Source organism: Phyllostomus discolor, chromosome X (assembly GCF_004126475.2).
Source record: "Phyllostomus discolor isolate MPI-MPIP mPhyDis1 chromosome X, mPhyDis1.pri.v3, whole genome shotgun sequence".
NCBI classification, from domain to species: Eukaryota; Metazoa; Chordata; class Mammalia; order Chiroptera; family Phyllostomidae; genus Phyllostomus; species Phyllostomus discolor.
Window position 1 is genome coordinate 71,038,673 of NC_050198.1, and position 14,468 is coordinate 71,053,140.

A 14,468-nucleotide genomic window follows, 5' to 3' on the forward strand; every position below is an offset into this window, starting at 1 on the left:
TTCCTCTGGAGGTGTACGTGACCACGCCCTAGCGGGGCTGCCGTGGGGCGTTGTGGGAAGGGGTCAAGCCACTGACTTTTCAGGGACCTGGGAGGCGCTTTTCTGGCCTTGGTAACCTTGCCGCGATGTGGTTCGAGATTCTCCCCGGGATCGCTGTCATGGGCGTTTGCTTAGTCCTCCCCGGAGTTGCCACTGCGTACATCCACAAGTTCAGTAATGGGAAGAAGGTGAGGCGGCTTTTGGGCCTGGAGGCGGACTGCGCGGACTGACGTTACGTAATGGGCGGTGGGCTAGGGAGGCCGCTAGCGTTCGTACCTTCTGTCGGACTAGGGGAATACAGAGGTGGGCCCGTCCCCCGCCCCACCGTTTTTCGTGCTGTTTGAAAGTGGAGGTTTGTGGAATGAAGCCCGATGGAAACGACATTCAGCTCTGCTAGAAACAGCTAGTTGCTGTGTGGACCAGGGCGGGCCAGGGGGCGGAGTAGAGATTCGGGCCTGGAAAAGTAGAGTAGAAGAGGTTAGGTCCGTGCTCCTAGGCAGAGGGAGGGATTCGTCGGTCTTGTCCCCATTTCTTCTGAGTTCTAATCTCCTTTGTTGCTCAGTTTTGATTTTTAACTCCTTGTATTCACATCTTGCTAGCTTCTAATTCTTTACTTCTTCCTCAACCTTGATTAGATTATATAAAAAGTTGGTTTCACAGAAAGAGAAAAGAAAGAAACATCGGTCGCTTGCTTTCCGTTCGCACCCCGACCGGGGGATCGAACTCGCAGCCTTTTGGTGCTTGGGACGAATCTTCAGTCAACTGGGTAACTCGGTCAGGGCCCTTAATTACGTTTTTACTTAGACATTTTTTTTTTTTTGGCATAAGGAAACTTTACTGAAGAGAGAAAACCGGGCGAACTAAGTATTACAAACAAGGACATAGACTCGTAGCAAAACAAAACAGAAACAAAGTGGGAGGTATGGTCTTGGAAGGACGGGGGGTGGGGCAGAGAGCAAGGAAAGGGGAGAGTACTGGTATATTTTTTCTTCCCATTTATTAAAAGAAAACACACATGCACGCAACCAACATTTGTTTCCAAGTAGAAACATAAATAGGGAAGAATCAAACATTGCTGTCTCTTCCAAATGCAAAAAAAACCAAAACCAAAAACAAAACCCCCAGCAACTCAGGGCTTCAGGCTGTGCCCCCTCGGAACCCTCTTCGGTGGCAATGTGTACGAAGGGGAGACAGTGCACCCCCGGGAGCAGGGAGTCCAGCTTGTGGAGTCTGAGGCACCTTCTCTGAGTCTTGGCATCATTCGGGGGCGTCCCTGGGGCCACGCCATCTCCAAGTCCGGGACATCCATGCCAGCCCGCGTCTGGAGGAGGGGGCCCCGCATGGGGCCCACACACGGGCTTAGTACGCAGGTACCTGGTGCTGAGGCGGCAGCTGGCAGCCGCTGTTGACATGGCCAAGGATTTTTTTCCTTGAGCTGTGCCACCTGCTCATTTAGCAGACTCGCGGTGGGCACCAGCTCCATGTTCTGGTTCTTGAGTGCCTTTACTTTCTCCTTGCAAGATGCACTCTAGCTTGCGCTTGCGGTGCTTGGAGGCAGCGACGTGGTGGCACAGCTGTTTGCGCTCTGTCTTGATGCGCTCTTGAGTGTCCATGATGATGGGCGAAAGCGGTGAGAAGCTCGGCACGGTGGGCACCGTCTGCGACTCATCCTTGTGCTTGCCCGTGGGCAGGGCTGGGTGTGGGGTGGGAAGGAAACCGTCACAGCGCACCCCGCATTCCTGGTGTTGCCCTTGTGGCTGCTCAGGTTCTCGTACACCGGCGCCTTGGATGTGGCCACTGCAGGAACCAGCTAGCCGGGAGGCTTGGTGCCCATGGCCGTGCTTGAGGGTCCCTGAGCCACTGCTGTAGTGGAGACCAGGCCCGAACCCAGCTGGTTCTGCTTGTGCAAGTTCTCCAGGGCCTCAAGCCCTTGGTGAACTGTTCTTCGCAGACCGCCACCTTGGGGCAGAGGAATTGCGTGCTTGTCGTGTGGTTGTGACCAGTTCATTAGACTGGATGATGAGGAGCTTGAGTTTGGGCGAAGCGAGCTCAAGCAGCCCTAGGTCCGGTGAGGCGAGAGGGCCATTGGGGGGCACCGAGCCAGGCGTGCCATCGTGCCCATGGGAGCCAGGGGCTGCACAGTCGCAGCCTTGAGCGCCGCTGCCACCTGCTCGCTTAGGTTCAGCGTCAGGACATCTTTCTTCATCATGCTGCCAGCTGCTGTGGTCGGGGGTGCCCCAGAACAGGTGACCTGGGGACTCAAAGCTGCCACCACCCAGGCTGCTTAGCAGCTAATGGCTGTAGAAGGGTGTTTTCATCCTCTGCCTCCCCCTCCACGCCAGTGGGAGAGGGGGAGGGTAGTGGCTGTGGCTACTGTGCCCAGCCCTCCCCTAGCAGCTGCTCCCCCTCCATTTTATCTTGGGAGCCTTTAGAAATGTACCTTAAGATTCTGTTTTTCAGCATTGTAATTTCCCCCTCTTCCTAGTCCTTTATATCAGCTCTAGACTAGAGAGTATAAGTGTATTTGCTTTTTGGTTTTGTGATTGCCCTTCACGTGTGATCTACCACTGTTTTCTTTCCTTTAGGTCCCAAAAGGAAACAAGTAGTTATGTCTTTAAAAGGACATGGTTGACAGGGAGGAAATAAATAAAATGATGCAGGTTAAAATAAGAAGTGTAAGTTACTGCCCTGGCTGGCTGGTGTGGCTCAGTGGATTGAGCACCTGCCTGCAAACCAAGGGGTTCGATTTCCAGTCAGGGCACATGCCTGGGTTGCAGGCCAGGCCAGGTCTCCAGTGGGGGGGGGCACACCAGAGGCAGCCACACATTAATGTTTCTCTCCCTCTCTTTCTCATTCCCTTCTCCTCTGTTTAAAATAAATACATTTTTTAAAGTGTAAGTTACCATCTTAATTCTAAAGTTTAGTGCTCCTATTTTATTTAGGATTCTGGTCTTATATTGTTAATTGGTTTTTTATTTCAGTGATGATTCTATTATTCCAGAATGTCACATATTAAAGTTCTAACATTCTTCTATTGGGCCACTCATCTTAAAACTGCAATAACGATTTTTTTAATTGTAGGAAAAAAGAGTTGCCTATTATCCATATCAGTGGAGTTTGATGGAAAGAGATAGGCGTGTCTCTGGAGTTAACCGCTACTATGTGTCAAAGGTAAGATGGCTGTGATGCTAGCTGTCCAGGTTGAGGTGGGTTCTGGTAATATTTTGCCAAAGGTCTTACAGTGCTAATTGAATTTGCATTTTGTTGTCTATTAGTAAGGTTAAAGAGCCTTTTCACACATTTAATGATCATTTGTATTTCTAGTTCTGTTGTTTACCTATATACTTTGCTTGCTTTGCTCTTTGTATTTATAGGGTTTCTTTATGTATTACGGATATTAATCTTGTCTCTTTTATGTGTTCAAATATTTCCCCCAATCTACTGATTGTCTTTATCATGTTATGATAGTGGTTTTAATTTTGATGATCAGTTAGTATTTTATCATTCTGGATTTCAGGTTTCATGTCTTGCTTACAAATGAACTTCCTATTCAAGATTATGAAAATATATTTTTCTAATGCCTCTAAATACTGTTAGTTTCTTTTTCCTTTTTTACATTTTGTGCATTGATCCATATACAGCTCATTTTGGGGTATGATGTGGAGTCAGGATTTAACATTCCTTTTTTTCCAAGAGAAAGGCAGTTGTCACAATTATCCATTTATAGACCAGTCCATTTTTTATTTGAAATATCATTCTAGTAAACTTAATTTCCATATACACATGGGCCTGTTTCACAAATGTATTCTTCTATGCTCCATTGGTTTGCCAATTCCTGTACCAGTATCATACATATGTAAAGAATCACTGTAATTTTATATTTGATCAAATAATATGAAATTGTTTTTGTAGGTCAGAAATGGCCAAGTAGTAGCATCTTTATATGCTTCAACCTAATAGTGTGTTCTAATACCTTGTAGGAGTTCATCTTCGTTACTCTTTAAAAATTTTTTACTTAACCTTCTTCTATTTTCTCTTTGCTCATTTATTTCTCACAGTGAACCTAAGTAAATATTAATTCCATTTTATAGATGAGAGAACAGAGGGTCACTGGTTAAATAACACTATGAAGACTCTACTTAGGTGATCTGTTGCCATTTGCGAATCCAGTCTAAAGAACATGATGATGGTAATCTACTCATCTAGAACAGTATTTCTCAAAATATGATCCAAGAATAACCATCCTAATCTGGCATATGATATAAAATGCAGACTCCTAGGCCCCTGGCTAAATCAAACAAATTAGGATTTCTACAGGGTGGCTCCTAAGACAGCAATTTAAATTTCTCTCAAGTTGATTCCTCTTGTAATAGTAAACAAAATACCTGAACTGTGGTATTTTAACACCTAGAAGAAATGCCATCACTGATTGATCTTCTACTTGATAATTTCTGAAGTACTTGGTTGTGGACTAAGATAGAGTGTATCTTCTGAAAAAATAGTGTGATGCTTACACAGGACAAGATTTCTGGAGTTGGGGGGCCCTGAACTTGAATGCTGGCTTTGCTGCTACTTCCTCTCTGACTTAAGTGACTTTTAACCTCTCCAAGCCTTTTTCATCAGTGAAAAAAACAAACAAACCTAGAATGAGTTAATAGTATCTCCCTCATGTTGGCTGTTGTTTTAAAAAACTGTTTCTCTGAGGGTGCTTTTTAGAAGGATCCAGATGATAAAAACTTGCTTGACTTTAGTTTTGGTTGGGGGGAGGGGGAGGTCTTTTCATATAAAGTGGTATGTTTGCTGCTGTCAGAAAATGAAAACTAGAAGCCATTGTAAGTTATTCTTCCTTACTTTAGTGATTATAAAATTTAGTCCAGTCTATTGTTGTAGTTAGAAATGTGGGATGTGAAAGTACTTTCTTTAATCACAGAGAATGCCATTTGGTGACACTAGAAATAAGAGTACATGTACATCTTTGATGGGAACAGAATTCTTACATTTCCTTTTTAAACTGTTTTTCAGGGTTTGGAGAACATTGATTAAGGAAGCATTTTCCTGGTTGATGAAAAATAACTCAGTTATGCTCATCTACCCCTGCTAAAAGGGTATGCAGTGTATTACATAGTACGTAATAAACATTAAAAAGTAAAATCAAAGGTTTTCTTTACTTTTTAAAATACAACTACTACACAAGATCAAGCAGTCTACCTAGGGTAGCTTTATCACTAAAAAAAAACACAAAAAACTAGAAGGTAGCTTGAGCCTTGTAAAATTATACACATAATGTATACCGAGCACCCATCACTTCCCAGCACCTAATGGTAGTTGCTGCTATTGTAATAGGTATTTTAAACATTGGATTTTTTTCTTTCTAGTTACTTTTCAGGGTGAATTCAATAATGTTTAAAATTCTAGTTAGGATGCTTTTAAAACAGACTGCACCTTTCATGCGTTCTGTATCTAACACATAGTATTTGCTTTAAGTGTCGTTTTTTGTTTTAATGGTAGAGCAGCAGCAGTCATTATGTGTATTAACATGAGTATACTGACCACTTAAAATAAAGCATTGTATGTTCACTACTAAAAGTAACCACATAATTTAAAGATCTGAAAAGGTGAAGGACTGTTCAACACCCAGGTGACTAGAGGACACCTCCAGATGAGAGGTTTCCTCTAGGATAGGTTTCCACGTGATGCCCACACCAAGCCAAATTTGAAGGCTGAGTAGGATTTACAAGGTAAACAACCGAGAGGGGGATATCACGCAGAGAAAGCAGCATGAGTGTGGGGAAACAAACTAGCATGGCTGTGTGGGAATGACTACAATGCAAGTTGTGTGTAGAGCTAGAGCAAAGATGATGAGACAGTAAGTAGAGGGAAAAGGTACTGGAGAGATTGGTAGCCTCTGCAGGGCAGGAAACAGGAGAGTGAGATGGTGACTTACCCACATCTACCTGGCTGCTTGGAAGAGGATGGACTGAAGCAGCGGTTTTCAACCAGGGCAGCTTTGCCCCCCAGGACACATTTGGCAAGTTCCAAGATGTTCTTTTCATGGTCACAACATAGGGAATTGGGTGAGGTGTTACTGACATCTAGTGGTTAGAGGCCAGCAATGCTAACCATCCTACAACGCAGAAGCCAGCCCCCTCCCCAGAACAGCTTTAGGTAGCCCAAAGTGTCAATAGTACTGAGAGAGAAACCCTACAGCCAGCTGCAGGGCCTCCATTAAGGAAGGTACCGGAAAGTGGTTTTTTTTTTTTAATTTGTTTACTTTTAGAGAGAAGTGTGGGAGAAAGAGAGGGAGAGAAACATCAGTGTGTGAGAGAGATCAGTTGCCTCTCACAATGCCCCCAACCAGGGCCTGACCCACAATCCAAGCATATGCCCTGACTGAGAATTGAGCTGGCAACCTCTCAGTTCATAGGCCAGTGCTCAGTCTACTGAGCCCCACCAGCCAGATCAGGAGCTGTTTTTTTTTTTTTTTTTAATTTTATTTATTCATTTTTAGAGAGGGGAAGGGAGGGAGAAAGAGAGGGTGACAAATATCAATGTGTGGTTGCCTCTCACACACCTGCTACTGGGGACATGGCCTGCAACCCAGGCATGTGCCCTGACTGGGAATTGAACTGGCAACCCTTGGGTTCACAAGCTGGCACTCAATCCACTGAGCCACACCAGTTAGGGCGTGTTTTTTTTTGTTTTTTAATCTTATTCAGAAGTGTATGGGAATAATCCTCTATCTTCCTCCTACTCCTAGTTTTTTTTTTTTTTTTTAAGTTCCAACCCCAGGTTCTCCCTTGGCTCCTCTACAAACCTGAACTGTATCCCTTCCCTGGAGGCATTTGTTTTCCCAAGGATATATCCCAACTCACTGCAGTGAGGGACCTCAGGCTGAGAAAGCAAACATTAAACCCCTCCCTTCCTGAGGAGTTGATGTACAATGTTGGGAAGATTGGACGGATGGTCACATCAGGAAGCTCCACCATCTGTCAGCTGTGTGACCTTATGCAAGTCACTTCACTGCTCTGAGCCTCAGGTCTTCCATCTCTCAAGTGAAGATAGTATGTATTCTGCATACATCACTGGGTTTCTGAGACTCATGAAGTCGTGTATATGAAATAGTTGGTAACTGTACAGCCCTGTGCATCATTGCTGGTGTTGTAAGTACCCCCTAAGCACCCTAGAAACCCGAAAAGCAGTTATTCAAATATGATGCCAGGAAGTAAGTAAGTGTAGGTGTTGGTAGCAGCCTTCAGTTCTCTTTAAGTGATCACAACCTAAGTATTCCCAGAGCACTGCAAAGAGACAGCAGACAACACTAACCTCAATTACTCTGAAGGTATTTTCTGAAAACAAAAGGAAAACCCATCTTAATGCCACTTCACCTGAGGACATCTTTTCATTGCTTTTAGAGTGGAGGGGGGAGAGAAAGAGAGAGAAACATTAGTTGGTTGCCTTCCTCATGTATCCTTACCTGGAATTGAACCCCCAACCTAGGTATGTGCCCTGACTGGGGACTGAACCCACAACCATTCAGTTTATGGAAAGATTCTCCAACCAGCTAAGCCACACCAGCCAGGGCAACCATAGGTACCCTGACTGGGATTTGAACCCACAAGCTACGTATGTGACCTGATGGGACAACACTCCAACCAACTGGGCCACACTGGCCAGGGCTGCCACTTGTTTTAAGGGAAGGTGGTAAGTGGATAGAATTGAAGCTTGCTACCATACTTGAAAGCAAGCTTTTGAATAAGGATGGGGAGTGGGGTAAGAGTTAAGCATCACTTGTTTTTTTAAAGTTTTCCTATCACTATGATACTTCTGTGACCTGAGGACTCAAATTATCCTATTATACTCTTGTGAGACCTAAGATACATGGAAAAATTAGAGTTTTTTCTTTCCCAAGCATATCAATACAGATTTTAGATAACTAAAGAGACTAGCACTCGGCATCTTTGTTTGGGCCTGTGTATGCTTGTATTAACGCTCCACTCCACCCACCACCTCATCCACACCCCCTAACTAAATATTTCATCTCTGAGGTGTGGACATGCTGCAGTATTATTTTGGGATGTGCTCTTCTTTGCTCTCCAAACAAAACTGGAGCAGACCCTACAGCACACTTAACTAGGGTTGAGAATATTATAACCTTCACATTTTGGTGCATTGCTGATAAAAAGGCAAGGGAAGGGAATGTCTGTGAAAAACTAAATCCAGAGTGATGTTTGCATAATCTTTAACTGTTAAGGGTTTCTTTGGCTTATCTGTGTGTGCTCTGTGTTTGATGCTGTTGGCTGTAATATAACTTCCTTATTCCCCTCCCCAAAGGCTCTTTTGCAATGAAGAGCCAAATCACTGCTTTTGGATTTCCATAAAACTTAGTTCAGCATTAAGAGACCTAATTGTTCCTTTCAAGCTGCCACTGAGAAAATGGCCTAGTACGTCTTAATTGTGTAAACCCATGTAACTGCTGCTTTGTTAGTTTGAACACATTAAAAAAAATCTGTTGTTTTGTTTCTTGGCAGGTATGTTCCTCAGCTCCAGAAACATGGAGAAACCAATCATTACATATGGGCTAGAGAATGGTCAGGTAATAAAATTTACAAACAAATACACAATTTCAATTATGACCCCAAAGAACTATAATTCCAAAAGCAGTAGAAAAAAGGTAGGGAGGACAGTGGAAACACTGAGCAGTAATGCCCCGACAAAACAAAAATCTTTCCCAAGTGTTTGAGATTTCTTGGGTATACCTTGCCTGTCCCCCTGTGTGCCACCTGCCACACAGCTGGGGAGTGTCAGTTTCATTCAGCAGAGAGAGTTTCCCTATTAGGCCTAATACCCTTTGTTTCTATAGACCAGAAAATAGCACAGCCCCCAGAAACACACTGTGCTCTCTTACCTCTGAGGGCCCCATCTTTGGGGTGATGTACCTTAGATCTGTAGGGCAACCCCAGAGTTTTCATCCAGTGCCTATGAGAGTAGTCCATGTAGTCATGACTGTGGATCACAACAACAAGGCATCACCATCAAAAGTCCAGGCGTCCAGCAACAGCTCTGCCATAGCACCTTTAAAAATGTATACATGTATGTATGTATGTATGTATTTATAGAGAGGGGCAAGAGAGTAAAAAATACATCAATGTGAGAGAAACTGGTTGGTTGCTTCTTGGAGGTGCCCTGACAGGGGACCAAACCTGCAACCCAGGCATATTCTGCAACCTGGAATTGAACCAGTGACCTTTTTGCTTTGCAGGATGACTCCCAACCAATTGAGCAACACCAATCAGGGCTGCTATAGTACTTATATTGTAAGCAAGGCACTGTTCAGTGAGGCACCCACCCTGTAGCAGCTCTGCATGTTCAAGGATGGATGGAATGTTCTGAGAGGTCTTTGTGACATCATGACTGTCAGGGGTCTGCCCACCTGGGACTGACCAGTACTGTATTTAGTAGGGTCTATAGCTTTTACTGTTGGAGGATAGGCCACTTTCTTCCTCTTCTGGCTACAGTCTGGTAGCCCTTTAGATTTGACGCAAGGTCACTCAGCCACATTTACTTAGAACGTGCCCAAATCCAACATACCTTGCTACATTTGACTTGCTAGTTATCTTTTCATGTGAGCACACCTTATCTTCCCAACTAGATTGTCAGCGCATTGAGGGTAGACATCTTGTCTTATTCAGCTCCACTTCCCCACAGTGTCTGCCAGCCCCGCATTTTGCAGGTACTTAAAAGATGTGTGCTGGCTGACTGGGTTCACTTGACAAGAGAAAGTCAGCATTTAGCCACAGCTTCATCCCCACGAGCTGGCATCCTTGCTAGGCATGGGCAGGGAGAAGGAAGAGTAAGGAAAGGGTAAAAGAATATAAGAAGATAAATAAGGGAAAGGGCTGATAGGGTGAGCTTGAGGATACAAAGGTGGAGAGGGTGGGAACTGAGAGGGAATGAACATGACTGAAAAGAAACGGGTAGGAAAAAAATATAAATCAAGGCCCAGGGTGTGGAATCCCTGAAGAGAGGGCCCCACTTTTTCCCCATTTCATTTTTTCAGTACCAATCAAAAATAAATTCCATATATTGTTTAGCAAATACCATTGTTTTGTGACAAAAGATACAAGTCATAACAAAACTCCCCAAGAGTCAAACTCATAACCATGCCAAAATAAATCACAAAAATATACAAATCTTATGCAACATAAATATCATAAATATGAGTTACTCGCTATGGTGGCTGTGACCTGCCTACCCATTTGGCAGCCATCTGCGAAGGTCTCCCTTACACGGGAAGATGTGCAGGGACGGGCCAGTTCCCCAGTAGAACTCAGCTCAGGAGCCAGAGGTTGAAATAGGAAATGAAAAGTTGCACTTGGATGAGGAAATCACCAGACCAGGAATATGTGGAAATAATTTTGACCCTTTGCAAGAAATGGTTATAAAAGGGGAAGGGAAGGAAGGGGCAGAGGAGGAGGACCATCTGTTGATAGTAAATGTGTGTGCAGAGGAAATATGTGCACCTGGCATTTACTTCATACACACTCACTTGGTTCAGGCCAATGTGCTTGGCCCCACCTGGCACTTGGGTCTCAAGGACACTGCTTTGCAAGCTTCCATGTGGATCAGCAAGCTGCTCCTGTAGAAAACTAAGGGGTTTCCCCCACCGGGAACAAAGGTCCAGTATCTTTTTTCCTTTTGGCTGAGAACCCATGGGTGTCACCACCTTCTCTCAGACTTAGGAATAAATTCTGTGACTGGCCAGGGGCAGGCATTCTTGGTGCGAGACATTTCCTGGTCCCAAGACAGGATTCTCCAGGCACCTGAATAGCAGAGCACTTGGAGTGATGGAACTCCCTGATGAGGAAAGGAGTAAATGGATAGTACTCAGGTGGAAGGCCTGCAGAGTCTCCCTCACCTGAGCCTGGGCCCCAGCGATTGTTCATCCAACAAAAAGGCCAACAGGGACCCTGGTCCTGCAGTCTGCCCAGCAGTGGTAAGCGTGGAGCTGTGCAGCAGGAGAAGGCCCCACTTTCTGTGCTCTGCCATCAGCCACCTCTGCCTAGAGGCCTCTTCCCCAACTGTCTGCGATTCAGGAAGAAGCCAATAGTGTTGAGACCTGTAAAGCTTTCAAATACAGTTGTCCCCAGTGAGCACCATATCCATCTTACAAAATTGCACCCCCACCCCCATCTTGGCACTCAGAGCAAGTGAGGCCCTGCCCTCTACCCCCAGGGTCTGTCCAGTCAGGCAGCCTAGGGGCCCAAATGGGCAGGCCGGGCTATCTCCCAGGACCACATATGACACACACAGCACACTCACAGGGACGGCCTGTATTCTATCTAGAAGGGGACTCCTTAAGCATTGTCCTGAAGGCCTGCAGCATTTGGCAGTGGTTCATCTTTGTGCACAGGCTCCGTGCTGCCTGGTGAATAGTAGGCACACTGCTGACCCACATGTGGGGCCAAGAGTGAGGGCTTGGAGCTGCGGGGAGGTAGGGCTCCCTGACAATAGGGGAGGCTCAGGGCGGGCTGGGGCATCAAGGTGGGGACTGGGGCTTCACAGCCTGTAGAGTTGATTTCCTTCCTGAGAAATATGAGGCTGGGCTGCGCAAGCCTCTGGCCAGCTCTTCCTCTGGGGCCCCACCTGCTCCTCACATCTCTCCCCTTCCTCTTGGGGTCTTCTGAGTCACCTCTCCACACTTACCTGCACCGGGCAGAGCAGGGTGAGGTTTGGAAGAACCTGTCCTCAGTGTTGCCTCTGCGTTCAAAAGGCCTCTAGTCTGGAGCACCTGGAGGCCACAATTTGTCACTTCAGTGAGGGTCTTGGCTGGGACGTAAGGTTTTGGCCCAGTGGAGTTTAAGTTCCTGCTTCACAGAGCAGCCTTTCTAAAAATCTCTCCTGGCTCCCCCCACCTCCTGTGCCATGAAAGCATTTTTGCCCATAAGGAGTTTCTCATCACTTGCCTACATATGTCTCCCCTAGGCAATTAAGAATCCCACTGCCAGCCCTCCCAGGCCGGGTCCTCACCCTGGGCCTCTCACCAGTGGCCTCAGGGCTTCTTAGGAAAGATCTTACTGCCCTTGCCCACAAAAGCTTGACAGCAGGGGCCTAGAGTTTCTAGCTTCCCCTGACCCCATCTTGCAGGTAACCTAGAGGAAGGGCAGGGCAGGGCAGTGGATCTGGGCCTGCTGTGGCACTAGAAGTTTCCTAGCAGTTGCTCTGATGGGCTGTGTGGGAGTCAGACCAGTGAAGAGAACCCAGGCCATCATCAATGGCATTCTGGAACCTGCATGCTCACCAGTGACAGTGTCCACACAAGTCCTCCTCCTCCTGGCTTGGCTGCTGGGTGTTAGGCCTAAACAGCAAGAGCTTAAGACACACCTGCCCCCATTGTCAAAGGCAAATTTTCCCAGCTTTGGGGAAGCGGCGGACTCTGACTTCTCTACTTTGTTTTTCAATTATAGTTTACTTTCCATAGTACTTTGTATTTGTTTCAGGTTCTGTCTTTTGTGGTGAGTCTTTTCATCATCATGATTGTGATAACTATTGTTTATTGAGCATTTAAGCAGGGGTGTCCAACCTGGAGCACATGGGCTGCATGCGGCCCAGAATGGCTATGAATGTGGCCCAACACAAAGTCGTAAATTAAAACATTATGAAATTTTTTTGTGTGATTATGTGTCATAATGTCATGTAAAATAAATGTACATACTCTCTTGCTATTTGTACGCATGTGCGACTTCAGTTTTACAGTGGTGTGAAGCTTCCAGTGTGTTATCTTCCAAGCGCAGACAGTAGAATTGACACCATCAGACGTTACATGTGCTCATGCTGGCTTAGTGAGACAGTGGTCATCAGTAATATTTCAACCTACCATTGCAACCTTAGACATTTAATGTTATTTAGAAGTCATATGAGCATTCTTATTTGATTATTAAAGGTACTTCCACACCTCAGCAGCACCTCACACATCGTCCATCTCGCTTTATAGTCAGCCCTCTTCTCCGCCCTGCATTGGATGCTGAGAAGGCTGTGGAAGGGCCCAAACCTTGCTGTCTATTTTCCTGTCAATTAATTTTTTTAAAAGATCTTATTTATTTTTAGAGAGAGGGAAAGGGAGAGAGAAAGAGGGAAAGAGAAAGAGAGGCAGAGAGAAAGAGAGGGAGAGAAACATCAATGTATAGTTGCCTCTAGTTGCTCAATCCACTGATCTACACCAGCCAGGCTAATTTTTATAATAAATGTAAGTAAAGTCCCTATCTATTATTATTATTATTTTTTTAATCCCAGCATGGTTTCTACAACATTTCAGAAGATTGTTCAATGAAAAGTGGACAGATGCCTACTTTTTTGTCAAGGCAAACAGTAAGGCACTCTGCTTAAGTTGTAGGGAATCTGTGCAAGTTTTCAAAGACTATTACTTGAAAAGGCATTATATACAAAAACATGCTGCTGGATTCAAGGCATATGAAGGATTATGTTGTAAGGACAAAATAGTGGAAAAAAGTCTGTCCTCTCAATAAAAATTATTTCAAAAAGTTATGACTTGGGTGGATTCCATTGTAAAAGATAGTTATGTGGTAGCATATTTAATAGCAAAAAAATTAAAACCATTTACTGATGGTGAGTTTATTAAGCAATGCATAAAAAGCATGGCAGATATAATTTGCCCTGAAAAACGGGGATTATTTCTAAAATCAGTTTGTCTTGCCAGGAGAACTGAAGAAATTGGAAAATCTATTGAAAGAAGTCTGGACAGTAAAGCTGCTATTTTTGAATTTTATGCTTTGGTGATGAGTGATAACACTAATGCTACAGATATGGCTCAACCTGCTATTTTTACTAGAGGTATTGATGATGAATATGATGTCACTGAAGAAATGGCATCTTTAGTGCCATTAAAAGGTACAACTAAAGAGATTTATATGAAGCAGTAAAAAATATGTTAAAGTGATTTTCTTTGTCCATTGTCAACATATCTGGTATAGTTACTGATGGTGCCCCGGTGATGGCAGGTGAAAGAGAGGTGCTTGTAAAATTAATAGAAGATGATGCAATTGCCACCCAAAACTCATGTCTGATGAAGTATCACTGCATAGTACATCAAGGAAATTTATGCACACAAGCTTTAAATGAATAATGGATAATGACATGTGAATTATCATCAAGACTGAGTTTCCTAAGAGCCAAGGGACTGAATCATCCCCAATTCCAGGAATTCCTTAAAAGTACAGATGGTGACTATGGAGACATCATTTAGTTTTTGGATGTAAGATGGCTAAGTCGAGGCCAAATGTTGAAAAGAGTTTAGTTTGTGACATGTTATCAAGTCATTCATGATATCAAAAAACAAATTTGTGCTGGAATTTGATGATGAAAACTGGCTTCCAGATTTAGCATGTTTAGTGGATTTAACTGCTCATTTAAAT

The 14,468-nt window shown here is 44.5% G+C and overlaps 1 protein-coding gene, 1 long non-coding RNA gene and 1 pseudogene across 2 annotated transcripts; 1 reads left to right on the top strand and 2 right to left on the bottom strand.

The window, feature by feature from the left end:
* The first annotated feature begins 15 nt into the window (after positions 1-15).
* Positions 16-5,195, top strand: NDUFA1 (NADH:ubiquinone oxidoreductase subunit A1). The gene is made up of 3 exons (XM_028523008.2): positions 16-227; positions 3,121-3,210; positions 5,062-5,195. The coding sequence occupies exons 1-3, from the start codon at positions 126-128 to the stop codon at positions 5,080-5,082; spliced, it is 213 nt and encodes a 70-aa protein (XP_028378809.1). The 5' UTR covers positions 16-125; the 3' UTR covers positions 5,083-5,195.
* On the bottom strand, positions 1,047-2,729 carry LOC114505127 (annotated as a pseudogene).
* Positions 5,196-7,853: 2,658 nt separating the features above from the next.
* LOC118498563 lies at positions 7,854-13,163 on the bottom strand. Its single transcript, XR_004901050.1, has 3 exons — positions 11,743-13,163; positions 11,694-11,695; positions 7,854-9,111 (listed from the first exon to the last, which is right to left on the bottom strand). It is a non-coding gene; the product is annotated as an uncharacterized LOC118498563 (long non-coding RNA).
* Positions 13,164-14,468: the final 1,305 nt, after the last annotated feature.

What these genes read in the sequence shown, in the direction of transcription:
- NDUFA1 (XM_028523008.2), top strand. Translation starts at nt 126, where the DNA reads ATGTGGTTCGAGATTCTCCCCGGGATCGCTGTCATGGGCGTTTGCTTA. An exon ending in AGTTCAGTAATGGGAAGAAG is followed by an intron (nt 228 to 3,120) that starts GTGAGGCGGCTT and finishes TTTTAATTGTAG; the next exon opens with GAAAAAAGAGTTGCCTATTA. An exon ending in ACCGCTACTATGTGTCAAAG is followed by an intron (nt 3,211 to 5,061) that starts GTAAGATGGCTG and finishes ACTGTTTTTCAG; the next exon opens with GGTTTGGAGAACATTGATTA.